Source organism: Ictidomys tridecemlineatus, chromosome 12 (assembly GCF_052094955.1).
Source record: "Ictidomys tridecemlineatus isolate mIctTri1 chromosome 12, mIctTri1.hap1, whole genome shotgun sequence".
Classification (NCBI taxonomy): Eukaryota; Metazoa; Chordata; class Mammalia; order Rodentia; family Sciuridae; genus Ictidomys; species Ictidomys tridecemlineatus.
The window spans coordinates 103,419,962-103,431,835 of NC_135488.1; the positions used below are offsets into that span (position 1 = coordinate 103,419,962).

The 11,874-nt window shown below is 54.8% G+C and overlaps 1 protein-coding gene and 1 long non-coding RNA gene across 6 annotated transcripts in view; one reads left to right on the top strand and one right to left on the bottom strand.

The window, feature by feature from the left end:
• Klhl29 (kelch like family member 29) overlaps positions 1–11,874 on the bottom strand; it is a 279,732-nt gene that overhangs the window by 122,044 nt on the left and 145,814 nt on the right. For all 5 annotated transcript variants that reach the window (XM_078029612.1, XM_078029611.1, XM_078029609.1 and 2 more), the window contains one exon: positions 5,431–5,760. In XM_078029612.1, coding sequence (XP_077885738.1) covers positions 5,431–5,715 — 285 coding nt within the window. In that variant the 5' untranslated portion in view covers positions 5,716–5,760. The remainder of the gene's footprint in view (positions 1–5,430; positions 5,761–11,874) is intronic.
• LOC144369438 (uncharacterized) lies at positions 9,571–11,847 on the top strand. Its single transcript, XR_013429194.1, has 2 exons — positions 9,571–9,822; positions 11,302–11,847. It is a non-coding gene; the product is annotated as an uncharacterized LOC144369438 (long non-coding RNA).

Consider the following 11,874-nt stretch of genomic DNA (forward strand, 5'->3'; position numbering starts at 1 on the left):
GACAAATGAGAGAACCCAGCAGACACCAGCTGAGCCGGCCCAGACCAGAAGTGACCAGCCAACCCACTGAGAGTTGTGATGTAGACAGCCGCAAAGCTTTGGGGCGATTGTTATGCAGCAAAGCGACTTATACACCCAGCCAGCTCCGGTCCAGGATGCCTTCTGACATCTTTGCTTTGTAATTCTTTGCTGTCTTTTGTCTAGATTATGGTTTATCTCTTATGAAAGTAGAAAAATACATAGTCTTCTCCCCTTGACGCCCCTCCTTAATCAGAAATTGAAGTTCCAACTGCTCAGGTCTATCCTCCTCCAACTGTAGGCTCTGAAATGGGTGCTTTGTAAATGTGACATTTCTCAATTTCGTACATAACTTTGTGACTGACAGATGAGTTTTAAGTCAATGAAGATACAATCCAAAGTGTAACTGCTACTTAAAGTACAGGCAAAAGCCATTAGCTCAGTGCTAACACATACAAGTTGTCTCACAATGTTTTATCACAAGGGATAATTTATCACAAGGGAAATCACAAATACTTGTTCATGGAGCAAATCTCAGCCTTCTGGATAAAATCGCTCTCAGTCTGGAAATTCACGGAACAGGGTTGGAATCATTCTCCCAACCAAGCTCAGTCAGCAGCCTTGGATTTTCACTGTGAATACAAGAGGAACCGGGGGTTTGCAAAACTCCTTTATCCATTCATGGACCCCAGAATCATGTGACAGCAGGGGGCGCTATGCATTGGGCCGTGTACTGAGTCACAAGAACCCCCTGGAGGTCCCAGATCTCCTTCCCTGAGAAGCTGAGGTCCACGGGAGAATCGCTGTCTCCCGAGGACAAGTATCCACAAGTAGCCCCCAGTGCTCATAAATGTCAACCCCCCGGGTGATGGTTGCTCTGTGGATGGAGCCAGCGGCTTTCCCTGCCCCTCTGGGCTCTCTGGGTCTCCGATGCGGGCTCTGTTGTTCTGCTTTCCAGCCAGATTTATTTCCAAGGGCTTAGCTCTGAGGGCCGATGGGAATGTTTCAGCTTGAGTGCTCCTGACCACGAAGAGGAAAGGGCCCCAATACATTTCACAGGCATCTGCAAGGAATCTGCAGAGTCCATTCTTTCAGGAACAAAATTGCATTTTATGAAGCCGTCCCTTTTCTGTTTCATCTGTCAAGCGGGTTTGCTGAGAATAATTTAAATTTCATGCAGCAGCAACTGCGGGGCACTGGTGCCTCCTTCCATCCACAAACAGGCCTGGCCACGGAGTCTTGCTTCTGCCTCTCGGCAGCACCCACCCTTGGGGACTTCAAGCTTGGAGTCCAGAGAGCCAGCGGGGAGCCAGGAACCGGGAGCTGTCCCAGCTCCTCAGCATTACCTCCTGCCACATTAGAAGGTCATGGGGACCTCTCAGGGAGCCTCTCTTTGGCCTGCCAGCACCAATCACTGGGTCAAGGGGCTGGTTTTTCCCAAATGCATAGACCCTTGGATAGACTCAATCTCTAGCTTTACTTTTTAAAATTAACTTTGGTTGACTGAGTTCTTGCCAAGCGGCAGATACTGTTTTAGACTTTTCTATACCTATTAAATCATCCTTCTGAGGATACTGTTATTCTTCCCATTTTATAGACAAAGAAACTGAGGCTCAGCTTTTATGTGGCAGAGCCAGGATTCAGTCCCAGTTCTGTCTGGCTCAGGAGTTTGAAGCTCTCACCAGCTGTAAAGTGTGAGTTGACATAATCTTTGGTTTAAATTTTCCCTCCTATACCATGAGAGGCAAATGTATCTATTTTCTGGCCTGAAATTCTGAGTCTGCTCTCAGCTAGGTGGATGAGAGATGGCAAAGCCACCATAATAATGCTGTGATCATGGTTACCATGGTGAATGCAAGCTGCCAGGCAGCCTGGGGTGGGGAGAGCTGGCCCAGGGTGGTTCTGCTTCTAACTCACTGGGTGGCCTTGGTAAATAGGTAACTTGCATTTTCCTCTGGGCCTCACTCTTCTGATCTGCAAAATTGGGGTCTGGACGTGTGGTTCCCTCTGTTCTTCTTGGGCTCTGGGAACTTGGTTCATGGAGGTCCTGGTAGCTCTTTTGACCCTCCTGGTGTCTTAGTGGCCCAGAAGTCTGTGCTTCTCCAACTAGCCTTTCATCAAAACATGCAAGACATGTTTAGGCCACAGAGAAATGAAGAAACCGAAAAATCAACTCAGGCCTGAGGGCAGCAGTGCCAAAAAGAATTGTCCTCACCTTACTAACCAGCCTCTGGGAGCGTGGCCAGCCTTCTCCATTCCAGAGAGCTGGATTGGCAGCACACACCCCAGTGCCGGGAACGAGCCGGCAACCAGGCCCAGGGCTGGCAGGGGAGGCTGATGGTGCAGGGTGCCAGGGGATGCTCCCGAACACCAGGGCATTTGCAGTTCATCCTATTCCTTGCCCAAGCAAAGGAAGAGGGATGCCAAGGCCCAACAGCACTAATCCCTGTCCCTGAATCAGCTTTCTTGGGGACCTGAGTCCTGGGGTGGTCCTGGCTCCTCAGGGCATGGGAGCCTTCACCAGGGAAGCCAGGCTGGTCTCTCAAGTGGCCTTGACATGCTCCGGGCAGCAGGGATACAGCTCTGCTCCACGTGGCTCCCTCCCACCTACCCTCTGCTAGAGAGGGGTTCCATCCTGCATGCCTCCTGGGATTTGCCCTGAGACAAGGGCCTCATGGCTGAAAAACGCTTGGAAATCTCCCCGGCTCACCTGGCTACCAGGTGTCTGACTCAGCTGCAGCTGTGGCCCTGAGCTGCCCTCTTCCCTTCTGCTCCTTCTTGCTTCCAAGTCACCTTGAGTTCCAGCCACTCCGACACAAGTTTCCTCCCCACCTGTGTGGGGCCAGGCTCCTGCTTCTTATCGGAAGACGGACCTTTTCCTCTTGGTGAGGTTAGACGGGAACACTGTCCCCACAGTTTGGTCCCATGGACCACACCTGGTGACAATGGTGATCTTGGTACCTGGAGAAGACCCACCACCTGCCAGGTCCTGTTCTGTTCTGAGCACCTCCACTCACACAGTCCTCACAACAACTCAGGCAATCAGGCACTGCCACCTGTTCCCATTTTACAGGAGTGAGGCCTGGAGAGGTTAGGTAACTTTTCTGGGGTTACACAGCAAACAAGCAATAGAATGAAGATCCGGGAAGTCTGTCTTCAAGGTTTGGCTTCCTGCATCCCACTTGGCCACCTCTGTCAATAACTCCAATAGAAGAGGCACTGTCAGTCATCCAGTTCTCACCATCCAGGCCACAGACTGCTTTTACGCTGTTCACCAGGGAGCACCCTGAGGGCAAGAGCCAGCCATTGGCTGTTTAGTGAAGGCCTGGCTGGTTGACCGGGGAAATGACCCAAACCGGGGCTTGGGCCTGCTTGTCATATAAGGTGGTCTTGGCACGGCATTAGACATATAGACTAGGAGGACAGGACTCTGGGTGGGCAGCAGCAAGGCCAGAATGGCGGGAGGCCTCATGGCGCACATCACGTGGCAGTGGCCTGGGGGAAGCCGCCCAATGGCCTCCTCTGCCCCTGCATGCAGTCCACCCCCAGTGCCCTGAAGAATCCAGGCATAATCAGGCACAAACAAGCCCCTGCAGGAATGAAACTGGGCTGCAGATGGTTACCCAGGGAGATGGAATTGATTCCTCTGTGGTCACCTCTGGCCATCCTCACAGGCCTGAACTCTTGCCCCCTCTGCCCCTCCTGGTCACGGGGCTCAGTCTTTGTCCAAGCTGTTGTTTTCTGTCTGTGTCGGGGACCTGGCCTTTCAGGGAGGGTGGATATTGAGCTGCTCTGGAGCCAACCAGGAGCCACGTGGGCAGGGCAGGGCAGCCCTGCAGAGAGCGGTCAGCCCTGACCCTTGCCTGGCAGAGCCCCAACCCCTGCCTCAGGATACTCTTACACTGTCCCCAAAGAGGCACCCATCTGGAGGGGACAGAAGCCTTTAAGTAGGCTGCTGGGTCCAGCCGCTCTCCCCCGGAGCCCTTGGGCTGGTAGCTCCAGAGGCTGCCCTTCTCCATATGGCCAACAGCTGGCTTTGCAGAGTGCCTGCCAGATGTGGTGGTTGGGCCGGCAGCTGGGCAGAGGTCACCAGTCTGGAGCAGGCCGGGGCCTGGCGCCCAGGGCAGAAGGTGTTTGGCTGGCCTGGGGGCAGAGTACCCAAATACTCGTTCATCTCCTCTCCTGTCCGACATTCCTCCCTCCCCGCCTCAGTGGGGTGGTGTTTTCATAACAGGAAAATAAAATCAATAAGGCACCGCAGCAAGATGTCAGCACCGCCAGCCGCCCTCCAACGGCTCCATTGTCTCTGGCCTCCGCCGGGCGCTGCAGCCAGCAGCACTCTAGTTATTAATGGGAAGCAGGGCTGAAAGGGGTTTTGAAAATCACAGAGACAAAGGCGCAGCACACCTGGGGCGCATCCGTCCACCACCACAGCCACCTCACAATGGCTGGGCCCGGGGTTTCCCGCCTTTAATTTCCCCCACAACTTTTGTGAAAGCAGAAAAAGAAAAGACCAGACACACACACACACACACACACACACACACACCCTGAGAGGGTTCCTGCGAGGTGGCTCTGAATGGCTGGCAGAGGCAATGTTGGCCTGTGGAGCCCCTGCTCAGCTGAAGGGGTGGGATGGATGAATGGGCTTCCTGTGTTGGCCACCAGCTGTCCCTCTGGGACTCAGGCAGCCTAAGGGGCTTTGAGCAGAGAGCAAGAGGGGGAAGAGCCTTGGCAACATCCGGGTCCACATTTCGTTTAGTACCCAGACTGGCTTCTGCGGCCATTCCCGAGGCTGGAGCTGTCTCTTCCAGAAAAAAACAGAACCTGGAGCCAATACTCCTGAGGCAACTTCTGGGGCGAGTCCCAGATCCTTGGAGCAGGTCTCATAGCACGGTGTGCCTCAGGATCCTCCACAGAAGGGCGGGCGTGACAGGAGCCTGACCTCACGGGCCAGTTGTGAGGCTCGGAGGAGACCCTGGGTGTGAGGATGCTCAGGGCCGTGGCAAACCAATGTTACGCTGTGACCCTGGGTGACCCTTCCTGCTGCTCTGGGTCTGTTTGCAAACCCCAGCCACTGAGGCCCCGTGGAGACTTGCAGGGCCCGGGTCTCCTATTTAGGGAACCTGCAACGCCACCCTGGAGTTCCAGTGCTATTTTACTCATTAAATAGCCTGAGCGCAGGACAATGAGCGCTCTCAGCACCTGCCTGTATTCCTACAAGTCAGTCGTGGAGAGCGACTTCAATAGAAAATAAAGTGCATGGAGTCCCAGGAGCCACAGCAGGCCACTCCAGGGAGGCCACGACTTTGGGGAATGCAGACTTGGGGGAACTGCAGGGCTGGCCTGGGCCTGCAGAGAGGCAGGGACCTCTGTGCCGGGCTCATGTCCAGAGAGGACACTAGGTCTTACCTTGGTGGTGACCGCGGAGGCAGAGCTGGCCACGAGGCTGGTGATGGCCTCGCTGTTGCCGGTGGTGCAGGGAGCCGGGGCGGTGGCTGGCGTGGGCAGCCGGGAGGGCACCACGGGCAGCGGCAGGAGGCCCGGCCGGGCATTGAGACTGCTGGCTGTGCCGCCACCGGCCCCTGAGGTGACACTGCAGATGCTGGTGGTCCCATGGGTCCCGTTGACACTCCACTCGCGGCGGTCCCAGCCCACCCGGTAATCTCTTTCGAAGCGGCTGTGGTGCCGGGACATCTCGGTGGGCCGCAGCGGCTTCTCGAAGGGAAACAGAGCCCGGACCTAGGGGACAGAGTGGAGAGGAAGGCGGTTTAGACAAACAGCGGCCCTGCTCCGAGGCAGGGAGGCAGCCAGCACCGCAGCATCTATTCAGCCCCTGCTTTGGGTTCAATGACGGGTTTTCAAACGTAGCTCATTTCAGAATCACAGCGAGTCCATAAAGCCGGGCCGTTCATTAGCCCCACTTCACTAACAAGGAAATGATTTGTCCAGATCACGTGGCACAAGCATGGTAGGCAGGGTTTGAACCCAGCCACGATTTAAAGTGACGCTTTTTTCACTGCAGTTCACACTGCTCTGAACGACACGGTGTGCACATCTTAATTGGGATTGGGATTTTATCCCTCCCCTTCCCACTGTGCAAAAAGATCCGCACGACCCCTCAGGCCACACATTCCTCTACCACAGGTAATGTGACCCACGGCTGTAGACTCACTTCATAGTGCAAAAAGCCCTGGACAGAAACCTGATTTGATCCTATGAGGTGGCAGGACACAGATGGTTCCCAATTTGTGGACGAGGGAGCTGAGGATAAGTGATCCCCTGAGGTCGGGGAACTAGAAATTGAGAAGAGGCCAGGACCCTTAGCCTTCAGACCCTGGCTCAATGCCTCTGAGAAGTTGACCCTCCAGGAGCTGAGTTTTCCTTTAAAACCACCACCCAGGGCACCTGGGCCCATGCACCCTGGCCCCTGTTCACCAGATCATCTCCTACGCGGCTTCCCAGTGTCTGAACAGAAGGCCCTTCAGCGTTGTCATGGAGACCTAGACACACCACGGCATCGGAAGGGCCATCTGCGTCACCGAGATTGCGTCTTGCTCAGCGTTACCATGACTTGGCTGGCTCCTGCCAACGCCACCCTGGTCAAGACAGAGGGAAAGACATGGGGAGGCTGTCTCGATCACAGAACGACAGTGGTGGAGGGGGGAAGGCATGACAGGGCACAGGCAGTGGCTTAGAGTTGGGATCTGCCCCGAATGTCGCACGCCCAGCCCTGGCCAGGGTTCAGGTACAACCCGGTTCTCCTTGGTTTCATTTTCCAACCACTTCCAGTCTGTGGTGGGTTTGAGCTCCTGGAGATCAGATCTCTTGGCTCCTTTCCTGTCCTGCCAATCAAGCTCTGGAATTGTTGGCTAGTGGGTGGACAGGCCACTTTACTTTTTAAGTGTCTATAAAACCTGATCCTCCTCTGCCTTTGCACATCCTTAGTTGCCCATTAGTAGGGCCATGAAGCCAGGGCCTGGCCTAGGTCGCCTGCTACCATACTTTACTTGTGGGGTTGGCCCAGCTCTCCCACGCACATGAGGCAGACCCGAGTCTAACCTGCAGCCTGGGCTGAGCCTGCAGCCCACCTGAGGCGGAGCTGATCATCACCTGCGAAGTTGAATGCGGGCTCACCATTTAGTCCAGTGTTGTGCTTCCTGGCCCACACGATGTCACAAAAAATCTTAAAAAAAAAAATTAAATCAACTCCTCCTTTGACCACCCCTTACATACTTTTTCAGGGGGACTTCTTGAGAGAGTTGTTTAAATTTGGTTCCAGTTTTCTTCCTCCTGTTCTGAATGGACACTGCTGTGATGTGCCGCTCACTCTGGCCCCTCTAGGAAAATTGTGCTTTCTGAGGGCATGAGCCACCTGCTTGCTGAATCCAGTGGCTGTTCATGCCCTTGTCCCCCTTGTCCCCCTTGGCCCTTGGCTCTCTTCATGTGCTGTAGCTGATCTCTCTCTCTTCCTGAAACCCTCTTCTGTGGTTTCTATGGCATCCTGCTTGTTCCCAGAAAGTCAGGGCTCCTCGGGTAACACATTTCCCTCTATTCTTCTCTGGGCTGAGCTCATGCAGCACCCCTTCCTTACCTAGGACTCCCAGGGCTATGCTTCCAGCTCTCCTCCTAAACACCTCCCCACGATCCTGCAGCCTGCCGCACACCTTCACTTGGCTGTTCCTCAGGCACACAAACACGTGTCCCCCAAAGAACTCATTGATTTTTGGCCCAGACATCCAGCCGCAGGAATTTCCTGTTTCAGAGAGGCCAAACTGTCTCCCCATCTCCATCCCCTATTTGTCAATAGGTCTTGGGTTCCACTGCCCCGGTGGCCCTCAACTCTGGCCCCAATCCCTCATACATTGTGTCCCACAAGGACTGATTCAATTCTCCTGCTGGCACTTCTTATACATTCTCCACCCACTGCCTGCCTGAGTTTTTACAATCACAAGTCTGATGAGGATTTACTTTCCCACCCTTCAGGATAAGGCTCTCGCTCTTCCCGTGACCCAGAAGATGGGGCTGGTTCATTTTTCTACACACCCTCTTACTCTCCCAGCCCAGAGGCGATGCCCACCCACCCAGAATGCCTTAGGGATCCTGCAGTCCACACACCCTCTTTCCGCTCAGGGTCCACGTCCATGCTACTCCCTCCCCCTGGCTAAGGCCTGTTCTAAAACAGCTCAGCACCAGGTCTTCCAGGTGCTGACCCTGTCCACTCTGGTCAAGTGAGAGGCCCTTCTCTTAGCCACTGAGTGTTGGGCGCCCACCATCATCCCAGCGTCTATGCCTACTGTATGTGCCACCTTGACAGCAGGTCCGGGTCCTTACTGTCTTTGCAACTCAGCACACAGTGGGTATCTGGCCTAGAGGGGTGCCCAGCACAGTTGTGATCAAACATTTCAAACATTTATCGTTTCTTAATTGCTGAACATTTCCAGAAAGAGCGAACATGTGGAGACCTCAGACACGGAAACCTTGAAGCTTCTGACTCACGATTCTTCATAGGCACCAGAGTGGGAAGATGTCCTGTCTTCCTAGGAAATCAGACTTGAGCCTCCAAGGACGGCCCTGGAGGAGAATTTCTGCACGTTGAGTGTCCGCTGGACCTTACAGCTTGGGTTATCTCCCAAGATTCACCACCAAGGCACAACTCTTGTTAACTGTCCCTGTGTCAAGGACTCTGCTTCCCTAGGTTAGATCCTAAATGGACAAAGTTGATGTTACGTATCCACCACACATGTCTGTCCAGTCATCAGGAAGACCACTCCCAGCACAGCACTTGCAGGCAGGCTGGGCTAATCCACCTGGATCTGGCAGATAATGAGTGAGGACCCTGGGGATGGCTTCCAGATCTGGCTTTTTAAAAGCATTCTATGGTGCTGTAGCTTGTTTGCCTGCCTCAGGGACCTTGAAGGCCACACCTTCCAGGCAGAGCTGTTATCTCTCAGAAGAGGTCTGCCTCCCACTTCAGGCTTTGCCAAGTTGGGACATGGGTCTTCACTCTATGAGGCACTGAGATCGAAGTCTGTTCCCTTGGCACTGCCTCGTCTGGTCTGACGCTCCGTCGGTCCCTTCTTTCCTACAACACAGCCTCACAGGTGAACCCCTCTCCTCCCAGCTGGAGATGCTGGGCAGCATTCAGGGTGGCTGTGTCTGTCCCGAGACATGCTAGACGCAGCCCGGTGTGCTTGGGATCAGGTCCCCTGGCCCCAATAAAACCTCAGATGCCAATAGCCCTCTCGGTGGCTACTGGGGACCACCTTGTGGACATCTCCATGGCTCTACTTCCTCGGCTCTATTCCAGCGCTCAAGGTACAGCCGGGCCCCGGCAACCCACATGGCCCTCCCCGCTCAGCCCACTGCCATCTTTTCCATCTCCTTCAAATGCCAGGGAGGAGGTGAAGCCTCTGGCAGCTGGAGGCCACACAATCTGGTTTCAGTCTCATTAAACGTATTCAAAACAAAGGTCAACGGCTTGCATGCCAGTGCTCGGGTCAGACTTCATTCCTCAGTTTAATTTTCCCTTTCAAACGAATGAAAGAAATGTGTTGCACGGTTTACTCTGAGCGAGACGGCAGAGCGCCAGCTCCAGAGGTGGCAACCTAAGTATTTCCTGCTGGGCGCAGAGCCAGCGAGTCACAGAGGTCCAGTGTGCGCACACGTGTGCCCCGGGTGGTGCCGGGGGAGGCAGAGGGAGCGCACGTGCGGTGGAAGGAAGCCCTGAGTGGACGAGGTGCCTCCAACCAGACGGGGGAGGCAATTAGAGACTAAAACACAGAAAAATGCCCCCTTGTCCAGGTGAGCACCTTCCGCTGGTGGGCTGCCCGGGAAAGAAGGGAGGGGGTGCGGGCAGCAGCTGTCCCTTGGTGTGGAGAGGACAGTTAGAGAACCCAGGCTTAGCCTCTGTGTGGGTAGCGCCCCGCCAGGGCCTTTGTACCTGACATGCACCTGTGGAGAGAAAAAGCCCTGGAATCCAGAAACTCTGGTGTTGGGACAGAGGCCGGCGTGGCCTTGGGTACCTACGGGTAGAGATGGTTGTGCAGGTCCTGGGGGGACGCTGAAAGGCCTCCCAGAGATCAGTATTTTATCAGGGCAACCTGGCTCTGCGTTGTGGGATCCTCTTTTCAGAAAACCGTTTCTCCACTGCAGTCTGTCCTGTGAACTGTCCCAGGAATGCTGGTCTGTGGGAGAAAGGGGGGGAAGACTGAGTCCTTCCCGGGGGAGGGTGGAACCTCCTCTTCTGCTTCCTGGAGTCTCATGTGTGTAGGGCCCACCAGTGCAGAATGGGCACGTGCCCATGATCACACATGCTCATCCTTGCAGCAGCCTGTTCAGGGACGTCCCCAGGATGTGCCAGGAGAGGCCGGAGGCTGGGTCCTGCACACAGCTGGGAAGCCAGGTCAGGCCTTGGATTCTCCACTTCCTTTTCTTTGGATGCACCTTTCTTCCTTACAGAATTGGGGCATATATAAAGACTGGGGTCAGCACGTCACTGTGATGCATTCCCGATGGGCCAAAGTGCCTCCCTGAATATTTAGACATCCATCCTACTGCGATCCAGCCCCCAGCTCACAGCTACCTGCAGAGGCCTCTACAAGCACAGGCCCACGCCCAAACCTAAGGATAAAGTTCCCCAGTATCCTAAAATGCAAAGCACCACACTGACTAGCTCTGAAGAAAAGAAGCCCAACTACCTGAAAATTCAGGTCATCTCTCAGAAGTGTCCCAGAGGCCACTATGTGGGTGAATCTATTAGCATCCCAGTCCCCTGTGGGAAGGGTCTTTTCCACTTCCAATGCTGGCCTCTGGGGAGGGTGAAGGGCCTGTTCTTGCTGCTTCCTCCCCTCCTGAGGAGTGGTGCACTCCACTCACCAGGAGTGGATGAAAGTCAGTGGCTTCCCTTCTGTTGGCAGGGAGAGCCAAGCTGTCACTGTGGCTAGCACCACTAGAAGCCAGGGTACCTGGGATGTGCAGGAAGGAAGGAAGGGCCACCTGTCCCTAGACACTCTTCTATTCCCTTGGAGGAAACAGCTCATTAAGGAGAATCAAATGGAGAAGACAAAGTAGCCTTGGTCCCTGACCTCTAGCCTTCCCAAGATTTCACCCACGGTCTGTCCCTAACCCCTGATGTCCCTGTTGCTCTACTTCATCTGGAAAATGGGATCCACAACACCGTCTGCCCCCGGGATCACTGTTGGGATCAAGCAATGCCTGCTGTGAACCCTCTGCCCGGGCTGAAGAGCTGTCATTGGCTAATGGTCCTATCCTCTCGCTCAGGTGAAAAGGACAGGCGGCAGTCCCAAGGCCAGCGGGAATGGGCCCTCCCACAATGAGCATCCAGGGGACTGTCGAGGAGGCATGGTTCTGCCTGGTATCTGCAGGCACACACAGAGCTACTGAGAGCCCCTGTGCCAGGCAGCCGGAGACCTCGTCGGATGGTTTCACCTAGTCACTAGGAGACGCCAGATAGCAGGAGGAAGGTCAGCCCCAGCTAAATACCCATGTCATGGGACCTCGTGTCATTAACCCCGGAGCCAGCCTTGACGGATGGGCCTCATCCAGCAGCTCAGGGACATCACCATGGCCCCGGCTCAGGTTTGGGGAAGGTCTGAGCTCCCCGGGCCTGAGGACAGCCACGCGAGGGTAATCAGCTGACTTCCAGGCTCAGCCCCAGCACCCAGCAACGTCTCTGATGTTTTACCAGCTGGCCGCAGGGCTCTGTCTCCTGGACACTTGCTAGACACCCGATCAGCAGCCCTGCTTTGCAGATTTGCCTGGAAAACCTTCAACATGAATAATTCATCAATAAATAATTATGAATCACAGAGTGTTTGTGTCATCCATGTGGGG